Source organism: Amblyomma maculatum, chromosome 6, assembly GCF_055883805.1.
Source record: "Amblyomma maculatum isolate TAMU_Amacu chromosome 6, ASM5588380v1, whole genome shotgun sequence".
NCBI lineage: Eukaryota > Metazoa > Arthropoda > Arachnida > Ixodida > Ixodidae > Amblyomma > Amblyomma maculatum.
In genome coordinates this window covers 65075179-65091424 of record NC_139349.1, presented here as the reverse complement: position 1 = coordinate 65091424, position 16246 = coordinate 65075179, and the positions used below count along the sequence as shown (strand labels likewise).

The 16246-nt window shown below is 44.8% G+C and overlaps 1 protein-coding gene across 1 annotated transcript in view; it reads right to left on the bottom strand.

Annotated features, from left to right (window-relative positions):
- Window positions 1-2588: 2588 nt before the first annotated feature.
- LOC146185897 (protein CDV3 homolog) overlaps window positions 2589-16246 on the bottom strand; it is a 28475-nt gene continuing 14817 nt past the window's right edge. The window contains exon 5 of the mRNA XM_084606835.1: window positions 2589-4625. Within this exon, the coding sequence (XP_084462961.1) occupies window positions 4493-4625 (133 nt within the window). The 3' untranslated portion in view covers window positions 2589-4492. The remainder of the gene's footprint in view (window positions 4626-16246) is intronic.

Genomic DNA, 16246 nt, shown 5'->3' with positions numbered 1-16246 from the left:
TAATGAAATTGGCGGTTTGTTTCGCTGAGGAAATGTGTGGTGGCGCTAGCGTTACGCCCTGTACCAATGCATCTGGTACGCGCACGCAAAACATATGCAGGCGCGTTTTTGCATGTGTAGTCCTTTTTTGATTTTCTGTTGGTTTGAAACACCTTCAATACCATTAAAATGCGCGGAAGTTGCCTGCAAGTGGCTGCTCCGCTGGCGCGAGAGGAGTCTTGCTAGCATGGCCTCCGGATCTCGGAGGCCATGCTTCTAGAACATAACTTCGCGACGTGGCCGCGAGGCGGAGCTAAAATTACACCCGATTTGGGAAAGGGAGTGATAGTAGAGAGAGAGGGTGTGGCGGGAGGCAAAACCCCCGACGCTGCAGGCACGGATAACTCAAGGAGGCACTGACGCAGCAAGTCACTCACACCAGCCTCGTCTGCATGGTCGCGTAGTGCGCCCAGATGATGCTGGCGCGATCAGACAGGCCGACTGCGGGTTCTTCACAATTCCAAAAATACGTATGCACGAGTGCGGGAAGGCAAAGGATCCCTATAGCGTCGCCGATGCGAATGGCTCGCACGGGCTAACACACGGAGATCGACGCCAATCCAGGAAAGTATCGAACTACTCGCCGGAACTAGAAGCCGTGAACGTCGGCAATGTCCAGACGCATAGTACAGCCAGTCGTCTGCGCCTAGCGTGAACAGGTCCGCGCCGCACTGCTTTGCCTTTCTTCATAGCGCGCCAGTTTTCGAGCACAGCGTCGACGCGTACGTTCCTCACAGATATCTTGCAAGATCTTGCACGCACGTAAGGCCAGCGCACAAAAAGCCGCTTGCTTGCTCGGTGAACTGTCGAAAATGACAAGGCACTCGCTCCATTCAGCCTGGCTGCGCTTCCCGCCGTCTGCTGCCAGCGACATCATCATGGCGGATTACCCAGCATGCATCGCCTCATGCAAGCTCCCTATATAGTAAACTAGAAATCACATTTCTAGCTCACTTTACCGGCAATTTACGTCATAGAATTTCATACTTTTTAAGAACTCAATCTCTTTGTTCTTTGTAACATGGTCGCAAAGTGCGTTGCCAACTTGTTTTCGCCTGCTCGGTAAAAAAACGTTTGACGTCCGTCTCATCTTAGACGCAGCAAGGTCATTCACACTACATCATGAATGCCAGTAAGAAAGCTGATTTTGTTCTCTTTGTTCTACAGGAGAGACGCATGAATGCAGATGCAATGTTCTCCACGATCGCTTGCAGCGAAATTTGCGCGATCTGCTGAGTTTTTTTTTAAATACTTGGAAATGTTTTTTATTCAAATCTGCGTCATCTTATTCTGCTTATTTTGCACCCCTCATAGTCGATTCCATCTTGGGACAAAAAGCTCTATGTACCAACTATAGACAAGCATCAGAGCTAGGTTGTACGTGGGTATTTAATTTGTTTATCAGGATTTTATAATGACCTTCAAAAATAAAATTTAAAAATATGAGAAATAACGTTGCAAGACTGCCGGGGTCATAACGATGTTTACTATAGAACCGGTGATGAGTCACTCGTTGAAATTCGCGAAAGTACAGAGAAAAGCTACTTTACAAGTTCGGACCTGTTATTGCCGGCAATATCGCACAGGAGTGACCACTCAAGGTAATTGCAATTACTTTCACAGCAGCTTTTGTGTCATTTCTGTGTGAACATATGCACAGACAGTACTGTAAGTGAACGGAACTCGCAGTGCAGCTTCCCTGCGGGATCATACGCACACGGAATATATCGTGTCTGATCTTCGTATGACTTGATTGTATATCAAAACGGGCGCGAGCTGCAGGCATTTGTTCTTGCGCAATTCGTCGTGCCGCCGAAAAGCAATTATGACAAGGGTTGCAAACGAACTCATCTAGTTTCGATAAAGAACTGCAACCCATGTTAATCGTGAAGGCAATCCGTCACCGAAGAGTCTTTTTGTCGCGTTCAATGCCGCTGCCCTTCGCTCTCATGTTTATCCTACTGCCGGAAACATGTTAAAACAAGTGCCAGTTTGCTTTTTGTGCCTCGAGGCGCAATCAACCGCACCACAGCTCGCAGAAATGTTGGGAATTCTGCCCGAAAACACAGCAATCGCTGCGCATCCAATGCAGACGGCCCGCGCTTTTGCCTACACCACGAAAGTCACTGCTGTCGCCAGCGCCACCGCATCTCCACCGACGTCAGGGGCTGACGCTTGTCTATATGGTTGACGCTACCTTGCAGATATAACGCTGTAAAAAACCCCATTGCGATGCCGTGCAGATCTGCCTTCGCAACACCTCACTGTAGGCGATGATTTAAAACCATGTTGAGCTAGCACAGGTCAAACCGGTGATATCGTAAACAAACACTCGCAAGAAACAGCAAACGAGAACTTTTGAGCCCCGTTAATGCAGCGCCTTGTGCACTTCTGCAGGTCCTAAAAAACAACCACAAAGGTCATTTGCAAATAAAGATGGTTCAAAATGTAGTTGATAAATGCATTCCTGCATTAAATAGCCATCACCATCAGCGCATTTTTCTTTGCAAGTGTGACTGCTTATGCACCAGCAACAAGAGAACATCACGTTTGAAGCATAATTCTTTTTACTTTCTTAACACCTACATCATGAAGGAAACATTGCATAAAATATTTTAGTGTGTACAGAGCTTCCAATATAAAATTCTTCCAGCAGCTACCTAGACTGCCACACTTTTTCCTTACAATTCCATCGAAGCAACGTTACCTGCTGTGGAGCGTCCCGATAGCATCTCTATGCATTCTACTCTCGACTTTCCTGCTCGACTGATGATTTGAGTCAGTAGTTCGCAATACACACTGCTTTACACTTAGCACTGCCAAGACCTGCACTCTCCAAGTCTTAACCTAACAGATATCAACATGACCAAACATTGACAAATTCCGCTTCCAACAACCTAAGCCACCTTGTCAACAAGATCATTTAATAAAATAAGACCTCCCAGCTTCCCCCCTTACATTTTATTCCGCGTAAAACCTGAAGCTCAGTAAAAAAAAAAAAATGCTTCCCTGTTCTGAACATGGCCACACCCATTCATTCCAAACTTCATATAACTGCAAAACACTTGGAAGAAACCATACCTGAGACAATAAAATTACACAATCTCAAAGCACAATGTGTGCATCGTAAGATGCATGTTCTGAGGAGACATTTTCCAAGACATGCCCACCACACAATGCACACCCAAGTTGCATCACTTTTACGATAGTTCACACAAAGTGACCAAGAACACTCGGTGCCTCCAGGGCAGAATCATACCAGCACAATGCTGTTGTGACAGAAGCAGAACGAAGAAAATTAGAGAGAGAGAGAGAGAAAGAAACAGCAATAACTTTCAGACTCTCTCTTTGCTATAATCAGCATCACTGTATACACAGTCTGCACGTGGTCTTGATGTCTGAACTACAGTCTAGGCTACATATCACAATGCTGTTATGCCGTGTTGGCTTCATTCTCGAGTGTCCCCTCTTGGGAGTAAGCTAGGGGTGGGAGGGGGCAGAGTCTTGGTCCACTCACTTTCAATTTCACGATTCTCATCAAGAATAATGATGTAGTAGCATCCGATATACTTGAACATCGCTAAAACCGGATCGTCTTAAATACACACACACAGAAAGAAAAAAAAACTAAAGAGGCAGAGGCCATTGTGCGTGATAATGTGCATACAACTCTCGCTCAACCTGTGTGCTTTCAACACCGAACCCCCTCCATCCACAAATCAAGTGAGCGTGGTAACCTCCTGCAGGTCGCCGGTCTTACTGCCTGCCTAACATTGGTCAACCTTCCAAGCCCACAGCAGAAACAAGCACAGACTTGGAACAACACATGGAGGGACCAGTACTGCCTACATAGGACGAGGAGGGTGAATGGGGGAGGGGGAGCGGCACCGCTTCGCCATGGCAAGTGCACGACTCTTTCCCCAGCGATACGATGGCACCCACCCCGACGAGGGCTTCGCCACACCACCAGCTTCCGTACAAACTTTGACACTTTAAAAATACGGCACAACAAGTAGCAATATTGTGCGAGAGAAAGCCCTTGCATTCAGCACAGGGCATAGCTGGTTACTTGTCCCAATACACACGCACCGTTTCCACAATTGCTGAGAGATGGTCTGTGGTCCAGGGCTAGAGGCCACAAAAGAAAAAAAGTCTGACAAAGGCACGGTGACAACTAAAAACCAAGCAACACCTTTGGACAGGCAGGCAACCACGGGTTACTGAGAACAATACAAGGCAGAAATCACTAGTTAAGGGGTAAAAAAAAAAAAAAAAGAACTGAAAGCAAGGAGAAGAGAAGCAGCAACAACGTCTCGCTTTCCTTTGTCCCTTCACTCAGAGGGAAACAAGCAAAGTCATGTGGTGCAGTAGTCCTCGCTTCTGATGAAGGTGGCCAGAGGAACAGTTGGCCATCCTCCTCCTATTGGCAACAGAAGGTGTGTAGAACAGTTTCCTAGTTGCCATCGGTTTGATGTAGGGCGGAATACTTGTTCTCCAGATCAAGCTGTAGATGGTGCTGAGCGGGGTCTTCTCGGTTCCTAAGGCCATGCTTGACTGATGTGAAGGAGTGATCTGCATACTCACGCCTGCAGCAGAGAAATGAGATAGAAGGCCCGACTTACATTACACACACAATGCACATAAAATTTACTGCAAAAGCTTGCTTTCACTGTGCACGGTAGTGACAGCAAAGAGCTACTACACTGGTCACATTCACCTGGCAACTAGACATTTCTGATGTATTCAGCTTCAATACCTAGACGGTAGCCTTTGAAAAAGAAGCAAACATAATAAACCTAAAAATAAAGCAGTGACAGGCCATTTCTGATCATCTTAAATGCTCGGATAGAATTTTTTATTAAGCATGTAATAACGCGAGAAATCTAAAACTAGATCATAGAGCATACCTGCCAGGTTCACAGAAAAGGCATTAGGGAGATGTCATCGAACCAGGGAGGGGGGGGGGGGGGGAATGAAGGAGTTATTAGACATTTATACTGAATGAGTTGTTCTTATTTGGTTCAAAAGAGCGGGAACTGGGTGGTTTTTGTTTGAAAACCATTGACGTGCCACATCACTGCTCACTGTTGGGGAATCTTCAATGTGGCAGATGCTGCCCTTTTCAGAAATTCCTTTGAGTACTGCCGAGAGTAACAGTGTTCGCCCCTGCAACGTTTAGTCAAAAGAATGTGATCAAGGGTTGTGTTGAACACGAATGATCTGAAAGCACTGGGTGCGATGTTTTTTACAATACTGAACTGCTTCTCACATTCAGCATTGCTGTGTGGTATAGGGAACCTGCGCTGGAGTTTTCCGCGTACCGCCAACGCCGCCTAGTGGCCGTCGCGCCACTACCTTGGTAGGACGGCTAAGACTGCCGTGGCTGGAGGCACTGAAGAGCATCTAATTTATCGCGAAACCAAAGGCATGCTGCTACGTTTAGAAGTGCTCTGTTACAGTAAAAAGATTGCTCTGTACTCTATTTCACTGCAGCTGTACAAAACACAGCGGCGGTAGAACTCAGCTCAATTCAGAAGACTGGATGAGTACGGGGGATTGTTGAGCTTCTCGTTTAAGAGCTGCTCATTGCACTTCATAACATGGCTTCTGTCGTGCGGTACCGTACCCATGAAGACAAAAGTAAATGGAGCGTGGTTTTTCTTCTATTATTTTTCATGCGTTCGATAACTGAAATTTGCAGTCGTGGTATGTGCGATCCAGTACAAGCTACGCCAGTGCCTTTTCACTAGGACAAATATTTTCTTATATCCAGTGTAGAAGGCGTGATTTTAATTTGAATGGAAAAGCGTGATCCGTTTACTTATGTCCACACCTGTACATATAAAGTTCTGTTTATTCGCTTTTATCAATTGTGCCTGATAAAACCGGATGAGAACGTTTTGCGAAGGGCACCTTTTAGAACTGGGCATGAGTGGGGCCATTGCAAGACGGATGACAACTTAAAGCCAACAAAGGGCGAACAAAAGTGGCATCCCGATATGCATATTGCGATCATCTAGATAACAAACCGAGAGTTTGCAACCTATCCGAACACGCAGTATTTTGCCGGAATTGCAGAGTCGTGCACTGCCTTAACCAGCATGCTTTCAGTCCTGCATTAAACTATCGCAACTCACCTAGTGACCGTTCAACAATCTTTCAATAGGTCAGTAAGTGAGCTGTGATTGAAAAAAGCTCCACAATTAGAGAATTCATTCGTTCGTTGTTTGCTTCGAATAAAAGATGTATTGCTTCGGAGAAAGCGCTTTTTGTTTTTAAGTTGGATGATTTAGTTTGCTGGCTGAAGTACAGCTGAAAGTATTCATGAAATATTCATTTTACGACACCTACGAATTAATAGGTAGATATTATTCAATCGAGAGCTTGCCTATTATAAATATCGCGCTGTACGATCTAGCTGCCTCACCATGAATGATTGTTATAAGGCACGCATGCTCATAACTGACCATGATTGCTCGAGTCGTTTATTTGGGCACGAAATAGCATAGATAAGCCGATCTCCAGTAGCAGTTGGCGCACGGGGCGGGTGGAAAGGAGAAGGGGGATACGTCAGGGTATAACCACACACATCCCCCCGTCAGATGGTGCCTGCGGCAATTTTCATTCTGTGCAAAAAACAAAGCATAGCAACTTTGTTGTTTAAAGCTCGTGCTGATTTTTTGTTTCATTAACCGTCACAGATAATAACCCCATCCTTCGATGTATTTCATTCTTGACTCTTAAGATAGAGAATGCGGGTTTAGAATAAGCAGATTTAAAGTATGACAACTCTCCCCCACGCTCTCACATTGCAGGGAACCGATAATTTCAGCCTAACTTTTATAAACAGGACAATTGCAGCCACTTAAATTTTTACATTGCTAGCAGTGCAAGCCTTTTAGATGCATGCTTCGCAGCGGTTCTCGGTGTTATGCGCTTCGAAAAATAAACAAAGGACAAATAAACCCATCAGTTGCTTGTCGTTCGTTTACGTAAATAGGCAAGTGCCGAAACGCGACTGCAGGCCTTTGTTTCTCTACAGATGCGTTCAACAGCATTGCCCTAACAACGGTGCATTATATTTCGCGACACACGAGGCACCAATTTAATCGACAATTTTTCTCATCACGAAGCTAGTTGAATCATTAGTGTTCCTCAAATGGGCAGTAGGTGAGTACTGCATGCATTCAATGCTCTTAACGCGCGCAGTATTGCCAAAACCTACTGAATGTTATTATATAGCAGTGAGGTCGTTTCATTTTGCTGTGATATATTTACCCTCCACTAGCGATGCTTCATAGCAGGAGAATATTATTTGCCAGAAAGTGTGCCCGTAATTCACCGTACAGAGACGCTGTACTTTGCAAGCGCCCAATAGCAAGAAAAAAAAAGAGTGAACTCATAACAGTTTCAAACCTACGCGTAGTGACTATAGCTTTCATGATGCAGCAGCGGCACAGCTTGTAGCCAAGATGGCATGCAGCTGAGGAGGTCAGGTGCGCTTTAAGCAATTAAAAAGGAAACTCCAAGTTCTTCACAACAATAAAGCTGCGATAAAAGCATTACGCACGAAATAGAAAGCTCAAAATCAGCCGATCGGCGCAGCCACCGTACGACGAGCGGCGTGCTCCGTCCTACTATACGCTTGCTCATTTTGAAACCAGGTGGCGCTGGGCGTCTGATTTTAAGAGCGCCCCCTGGGCAGCGCAGGTTCCCTATACAGAGGATTCCAAGCATTACTGCTGAGATACGGCTTAATTTCTTTTGCCCATTTGCGCCTTTCAGCTAGGAGATGGCGCTCCACTGCCTGTCAGCATGTTCCTCTTGCAGCACATCTTGGGGAATGTCAAATGCCTGAAGTTTGACAAATTCCATTTCCAGAAAATTCAAAGCTTGGTCCTTCGACTCTTGCTACTTTAGTGGCAGTAAGGCTGGAAACCGCTCCATAAAGAAAAGCACATTCTGAAAGGACATAGTGTTGATGGATTTCAGATCCGAGACTCTAGAATTACTGCATTGTGAGCCAAAGGGAATTTGAGGCGAATATAACCGCAGGCAGCGATCATGTACTTCCGAAAAGCTTCATAAAATTGTTCTTGCTCACTTGGCTCGAGCTTCTGAACAATGCATTTGGTTTCCAGTGCCACCACAATGTCATTATCCTTTTGTCCATCTTTGTGATGGTAATCAACTGTAAGTAGGTCCTTGTGTTCCTTTAGAAGGCGTGGCTGCACAAACCTTGAAAAGAGGTCTTCAAGAAGCCCAAAAAGTAGATTGCAACGCGTGTATTTGAAGAGCTTGAGACTGCAGCCGACAGTTCAATGACTCCAAGATAGGAATGGTGTTATTAAAAAAAAAATCTGAAACAGCCTCTCTTCACGTGTTATGCATGGTGGCCTACTTTGGTCCACCATATCAGTGGCCTTACCCTTTTTCACTGCCACTAGTGCAGCACCTGCTGCCTTCTTTCTCTTCAATTTGCACGGCATGTGTTCCAGTTCTGTACTTTGCACCGACACCACTGGAGTCTTTGGAATTTGGTAGTATGACAGAAATTGCGCACTTGCGGCTTCTTTTTTCACCTCATGAAGGAAAAAACTCAACAGAGATCCCCATTGATTCATTAACCTTTCCAGGCATTTCCCAAGCGACAGCCATCGGGTTGGCTCATGCTTCAGAATTTTTCGGTACTCAATGTTATGCATTTCTTGGAAATGCTTCAAGCCAGCTTTTCTTTTTGCACTTTTTCCCAAATAATTTCCCAGCATGACGATGGTGTTGTCAGAGCCAAAAGCTATGCAGTTAGACAATGGTATGTCCAAGGAATTCAGAGTATCTATCAGCAATCTGGCGATATTGCGCCCAGTTGACTAGCCCTCTAGAGTGCTCAGCGCAAGAAGTTTGCTATCGATCATGCCCAATTTTTCAACAAAATGCGTAACCACGATCGGGTACAGCTGCGCTTGGCTGTCGTTACTGCCATCCACGGCAACTGAAAACACTCTTTCAGGGCACTCACCGTGCTCCCTTGTGCGTGACGCACCATTTCACCGACAATAGCTGTTGTCTTGGTTCTAGAACATGCGTAGCGCTTCGCAACATCAGACTTTAGGAACATTTTGCGCAACAGAGGTCCCACATGCTCAGAGGCGCTCAGCGGGATTATGCTCCAACAAGAAATCGATAAACAAGCACTCCGCACGGATGACATCGCTGTCGTTTTGTGCAACGAAGCAATCTTGGAGACGCTGTTGCTTGTCTTGGCACTGAAGGTTGCTTGAGTGCTTCTTCGACGAAATGTGCATAGACAAGTCCGTCCTGCCGCCGTGCGAGATGCTGATGTCACAATTGCAAACTGTGCAAAACTCATGATCCTCGCCTTTCCGAGATGGCACAATACATCCAAACTCAGCAGTATACTGCCTTAAGAAGACCTGAAGGTATTTCTTGCGCTCTTTGCTTAGCGCCATAGCCGAAGACTATGTTAACGCGGCACTAAACAACACACAATGCACGCCTCTTAGAAACTGCACTAGACCATGCAACTGAGCTGCCAAAGGTAACAAAGAACACAAGTAAACAGGGAAGTTGCCTAAGCAAAAACCGGGGTTAGTGTAGAAACATAGGCCGAAACATAGGCTACTGGAACTTTAGACAAAACCCGACCTTAGCGCCAAGCCTGAACCGGCCCAAGCTGTGGTGGCGCTACAGTCTCAAACAGCAAAGTGAAAGTAGTTCTGGCAGTAACTACTGCGCTTGGCCGACTATGTTTTTTATACCTTTCACTGATCACAATGTCAAGCGGTAGAAAGCCTTGGAGTTATGTGGCCAGACTAGATAAAGGATTTGGCCAAACATGGCAGTGTTTCCGGGAGATTTCTGTTTTGGTCGTACAATCGTACAAAAGCATCAAGATTCGGGAGTCTCCTGGATAATTTGGGAGATCTGGCAGGTATGATAGAGTAAAGACGGGCGATTTCCCAACACTAGTACTTGACAAGCAAAAAATTTCCACTTCTCACATTCTTAGAAATTCGGAGGTTAAAATTTGGACATGGCTCTTACACTTTGAGAACTGCACACAAATGGGTACAAACTTCTTTCTGCTAGGGTTTTAAACCTTTTATTTCCTGCTTGGTGCTTCAGTTTTGTCTTTTCCAGCGGTGAAACGCATTTATGAAAAACAGCTTTCAGGTGCACATCATGTTTTACCTGCAAACCGCAACCCATGTTTCAAGGCGGGAGTATATAAAACGCCACAATCAAATGATCACACGTCAAACTAACATCAGGCTCTACCGTAGTGAAGCTCGAAGAGCAAAATTCTTTTCAAATATTCTTTTTAAGCAGCTGGTTCTGCCCACATGTAATGCAATGTAGGCTCCTCGTTGTGAAAATGTGAAAATACTATGTTAAGAAGCTATTCTGCAAAATGAAAGAAACAACAAACAGTAAGTGTTTGCTTTGCTGAACTCTGTTGCGTTTCTGCATCTACTGATACAAAAATGCAATGATGAGACATGTTGCAGAAGGCTGTGGATAAATCATATTAAAGGTTAACACAGTCAACGTATACTGTGTTGTGCAAGCTGTGAAAACTGAAGAGCATGCGTAAATGCGTGCATTTTTTTCCTTTTCTAATTTCTTGCCAAAAGATGGATGCAAGAAAGCAGCCTCTCTTACCAGGCAGAAGTGTTGAGGGCACAAGTTTTGTTCTATGTAATTCCCATACTAGCCCTGTAGAATGAAATCCTGAGACGCACTCTCAAAACTCTTTGATAATACTAGCTGGGAAACTGCTCCAGAAAGTGACTACTTATAATACTTTTTTCGGATGCTTATAGATTGTAGAACCACCTAGAAGCGGCCAGTAGAAGCTACGTGCCACTGTCATTGCTTTCTGAAAAGTGCTTCCTTTCTTTTACCTCTTAACTACCTCTACGGCTGTTACGTCTAAAAACTTTGCTACTGCATTTTTTCAACCTTTCGCTGCCGGGTGGATGACCATTTATCGAAAATTACAAACTTTGCAACTCACACACAGTTTTCTTGAATGGCCACGGGCACTGGACCCCTGCTTTTTCACACAAGGGCACCACAAGAAATTTCACAACTGGCAATAAAGAGCTTTGACACACACACCATCCTGAACTAAAGCCAAAAAAGATATTTAGAATGCAATAAACAATGTTTTTAACATCATACGATTCATGCTAGAGGTTCACGATGCTACAAGAAAGGACTGCAGTTGAACCTTGATAATATGACCAAGATTGATAAGTATTTCAAGATGATACTATGTGTTACATTTAGTCCCACACAGGCAAATAAAAGGGCTGTCACCTTAGCACGACATGGCACCAATGCAGACCCAACGCCAACTCCGATGATTGGCCAACCAGAATACATGCACCTTGTTGACGAAGAATATTGTTAGGATCCAATATATACACCCTTGCAGCATGAAACTGCATAGTTTCCGGTCTACATGTGCTTGCAAAGAAAAAAAAAAAAAAAAAATAAAAAATGACAAGTACCTAGAGGGCTACTGCATGTGTGCAAAATACCAGGGGTGGAATTTTCCACTTAAACCAAGCGGTATGTCATTGGAAGATCTGAGGTGTCAAGCTTGAAGTACTAGCCGGCAAGATATGAAAAAGATAGAATTTGGAAAGATATGCCAGGCACTGGAAGACAAAAATTCTTAACAGAAAAGTGTTTGTAGTGAAGCAGCGGCCATGCACACTACTCTTTGTGCATTTCCAAAGTGCCAAGAACATCAAAAATAAAAAAAATATGAGGTGTGACACAAAAGAAACGAGACCAAGTGGAGTTGGCAACAACCGTTTTGCTGACGTCATCCCACACACTTCCTTTATTCAAGACTGAAAGAATTGGGGAAAAAAAAAGTAACCGTTGTGGAGTGATGGACGGCTGTTGCACCAGGACAATGGACCCGCTCACATGACTGTCTAGTTGTTTCTGACCAGCAAAAACATTACTGTGATGGAGCATCCTCCTTATTCACCTGATTTTGCCCCATGCAATTTCTTTTTTTATTTCCTAAAGTTAAATCTTGCTTAAAGGGAACCCATTTTACATCAGTTGAAGAGGTTCGGGCAAAAACAGAGAATCACCTGAAGGGCCTTCCAAAAACCTTGCTCCAGAACTGTTGCCAACAATGGCAGCACCGAATGCAGAAGTGTGTGAATGCTGAAGCCGACTACTTTGAAGGTGGTGATGTCACAAAGAACTGAGTCTCTTTTTTTTGTGTCACACCTTGTATGTGCTCAAGAAATAACGAAGAAATCACCTACTGCATGAGAAAAAAAGACGACAAGAAAACTGTGCCTGCATTCTGTTATAATAACAACCTCAGATACTGTTTTTTTTTCAAGATGGCATAAAGCTGCCGATCCTGGTACACTTCTGAAATGCATCATACCTGCCAACTACACAATTTAAAAAATTGGGGGGTTTTACTCATGCCTGTGGCTGCTTAGAGAGCCTCACGAAGAGGATGCAGCCTCTGCCACTGCAAAGTCGTATACAGTGAAACCTCGTTATAACAAACAGTTAAAAAATCGGAAAATAGCTCGCTCTATCCATAATTCGTAATATAAAATTTCGTAAGAAATACATTCAAGAGCAGCGAAATTCAATCAGAGAAGGCACAGCAATTCAGAGGGTGCCTAATTGGGTCACGTCCATTTATTTACGCGCAAAGAACTGCGTTATCGCGGCCTGCTTTTTTGTGTTCATCGCGTTCCGTATCATTGCACAGTTTGCAAGCACTCAACAAGGGCAAACCCATGGCTCTCAATAGCACTGCAGTGGCGGTGCAGTAAATCCAATGCAACAAGCGCTTCTTGTGAAGTCTGAATGTTCTCATCGTCTGCAAGCCTAAGCTTCGTCTGTGGGATGTTCAGAAACTTCCATAGCTATTCGGCGTCTGTCAGTCAGCCGTGGTCGCCGCGATGTTGTCGCCGCCTACAAAGTCCTCTACAGTCATTGTTACGGGTATGTCACCAACAAAACGCAAAAAATCGTTTCAGGCTCATCGAGCTCGTGGAGCTCTGCTTCTGCTTCGTCGGGATCGTCCCCATCGTCACTTGATGCACGGGCCTCTGCTAGAACAAAACCTGTGTGCCGAAAGCAGCTAGCAATCATTTCGTCTTTAACGCTGTCCCACGCCACTTTAATGCTCCCAGCAAGTCGATCTTCAAGTCCTGCTTCACAAGAAACTTCACGAGAAGAGTGTCAATCAGTCTCCTCTTGTAAACTGCCTTGAAGGGCCCGATTTTATCTTGAGCTTGGTCTTTAACGTCAGTGCTGCTCTTTTTTTTCACGTTCACCACCATCACAGCACTACGCGCATCACACTGGACACGACGACCGACGCAGCCTCCGCCGAACGCTACGACGGCCACACCACGACGCCGCTGATAACACTAAAAAACGCAAAAGACGCAAAAACCAAAACGGCAAAAGCAACATTCGATCGCGCCGCTGCTGCCGCTGCTGAAGCGGCACTGTCAGCGAATGTGAGATGTAAACGATTTCTTATCGCCTCCGAGATCACCTCCGCGCGCACGAACAGGTGCGTGGGGGTGATCTCGGAGGCCATAGATTTCTTTGGCTGTCAACTCCCAATGCTGTCAGGGCATCTGTGGTGCTGTCAGCGTCTGCGAGGTAGTCCTGAACGTTTGCTGCGCCGCACAACACACATGTAGTGCAACGAAGCCTGCTTCCTGCTATGAAAGTGAGGTAGTGCTTGGCGTCGCGAAGTTCGTAATATCCGTTTTATGCCGAACCGCGTTCGCTATGGGAAGTTAAAAATACATGCATTTGACAAAATAATTTCGGAAGAGCTCGATATATTCAATAATCCGTAATACATGAGTTCGTTATATCAAAGTTTGACTGTAGAATGCTGTACCAGCCACAACCATTCTGGCCGTATCGAGCTTTCTCTGCCTATTTGATGATGCCCATGGCCAAACAACCGGTCCCACAAGCCCCATGGAAACGGATTTACCGGTTACTGCACTGTACAGCAAGATTCACAAGGTCAGTGGTACACTCAGTGAGCTAGCTAGAGAAAGTCAGTTCGGACTCGACGACAAAATACTGCCATCGGTAATTTCACGTCCACAAAAAGAACACAACAGGTGAGCATCCCATCCGCAAATCTTGAATTACTTATTGGACCTAGCTTTCGAGGTGTGGTGGCTAATCTAGTAGGCCACCATGAGGTTGTTGGTTCGAGTCTTCGTGAAGGGATGATTTAGCTTTCGGTTTGGTTTGGTTTGTGGGGTTTAACGTCCCAAAGCGACTCAGGATATGAGACGCCGTAGTGGAGGACTCCGGGAATTTCAACCACCTGGGGTTCTTTAATGTGCACTGACATCATACAGCACACAGACGCAAAAGCGGCCACTGAGGCTGGGATTCGAACCCGCATCCTTGGGAACAGTAGTCGAGCGCTATAACCACTGCGCTATCCCAGCGGGGATTTAGCTATATTAAGCGATGGCTTATACAGCTCATTCGGTTGAAATGCCGTTGGCACCGTAGAAGTACCATACTTGCACTATTCCAACGCACCTCCAATTGTAACACAGTAATATTCAACATCTGTAAGCCATGAAAATAACTTAGCGCCAATTCTGCTGCACACAAGAAATACTGCAGTGAACAAGCATCTGAAAAATACTTAAAACATTTAATGCAACAAAATTGGCACATATAAACACAACCACGGGACGTGGACGTCATAGGCTACATGCCATCAAGAGTCGAAAGACAGCTCTTTCTTGCTGTTCACCGACCACAAATGGTCGTCTCGTGCACGCATGACTTGCTAGCAGGAGGGTCTTTCACGCGCCGTAAATACAACTCGCAATGTCCCCGAGCATCACTCTCTTGAAATCGTGTGAGGGCTGGCTCACGGAGCCAGTGGCTTTACGCTGCACACACGCAATCCTTTAGGAGCTTATTTAGGCCATGATACCATGATTTAAGCACACATCGAGTGGTTGAATAAACACGAGGCGCTGACCCAACTCAACCAAAACACAGAGGCGGCTTACTGGAAGCTCACCGGCTTGCTGATACTAATGGCAATGTGGCTGGCTACAGTTTATTGAGCTGCTTCGTTTCGGGTTTTGAGATTTCAGTTTCAGTTTTCAGATTTTTCAGTTTTGAGTACGATTGTAACACGCATGTATTTTTAAACGCTTATTTTCGGGAAAAAAGGTGCGCGTTAGAATCGTGCAAATACGGTAGCTGGAGTTGTCAGCACCGCATGTCTGAAATAACCGGCGGCTCCACAAAAGCACCGCATCATAGTTATTTGTGGTTCTAGGGATTGCAGATTGGTGTGTGATAGGCGATTGGGAGTTAATGCAATCATTGTAAGTGATACATTGACTGATGAATTGGAGAAATAAAAAAAATGAAAATAACTAATAAAAGGAGTTAAACGGTGTCAAAATGTTCAGAATGAAAAGCCAATGCTTGATAATGCCAATTAAAATATTGTGTAATTGATGAATTCATTAATTAAATTAATTAAAAAAGAAATGAAAAATCTGATAAAGTAGGATACAGTGGTGTCAAAATGCTCAGAATGTAAAGCCAATGTTTGCTAATGCTAAGTATCGGTGTTAAAAAACTCTAAAGAATAAAAAGTGAAAAAACATTGTCCCTCTGTGTGAAACGTGGTTGCATCATACTCTTAACGGTGGAGTTCCCCGGCGTTGCATTGAATGCAAACGTGTTCCACTGAGCACTCACTTGGATGCATCAGGTTTCAAGAAGCAGTGTCTAAGCTTACCGGCGACGTAGTCACCTGGCTGTCTATAAGCGGGAAAAATATAAGAGTAATAAAAATAATAAAAAGTGAAAAAGTAATGTTTGTGGGCACTCGCTACTGCGTCATACCCCTAACGGCAGAGCTAGAGCATCCCCCTAATTTTTTTTACAGTGGGTTTGCATACATCTGAAAAACTGATATTTGAAATTTTCAAATATACCGTAAAAACCCGCGTACAATACGAGTTTTTTTTCCAACTTTCAGCGTTCCAAATTTCCGCCTCGTATTATTTGCGGATCCCAACCAAAATGTCAAAGTTTTGCGAGAAGTTTTGGTTTCGTTGTTGCCGCGTGGCTACGGCTTGGCTTTGTTATCGATGTGCGGCTACGG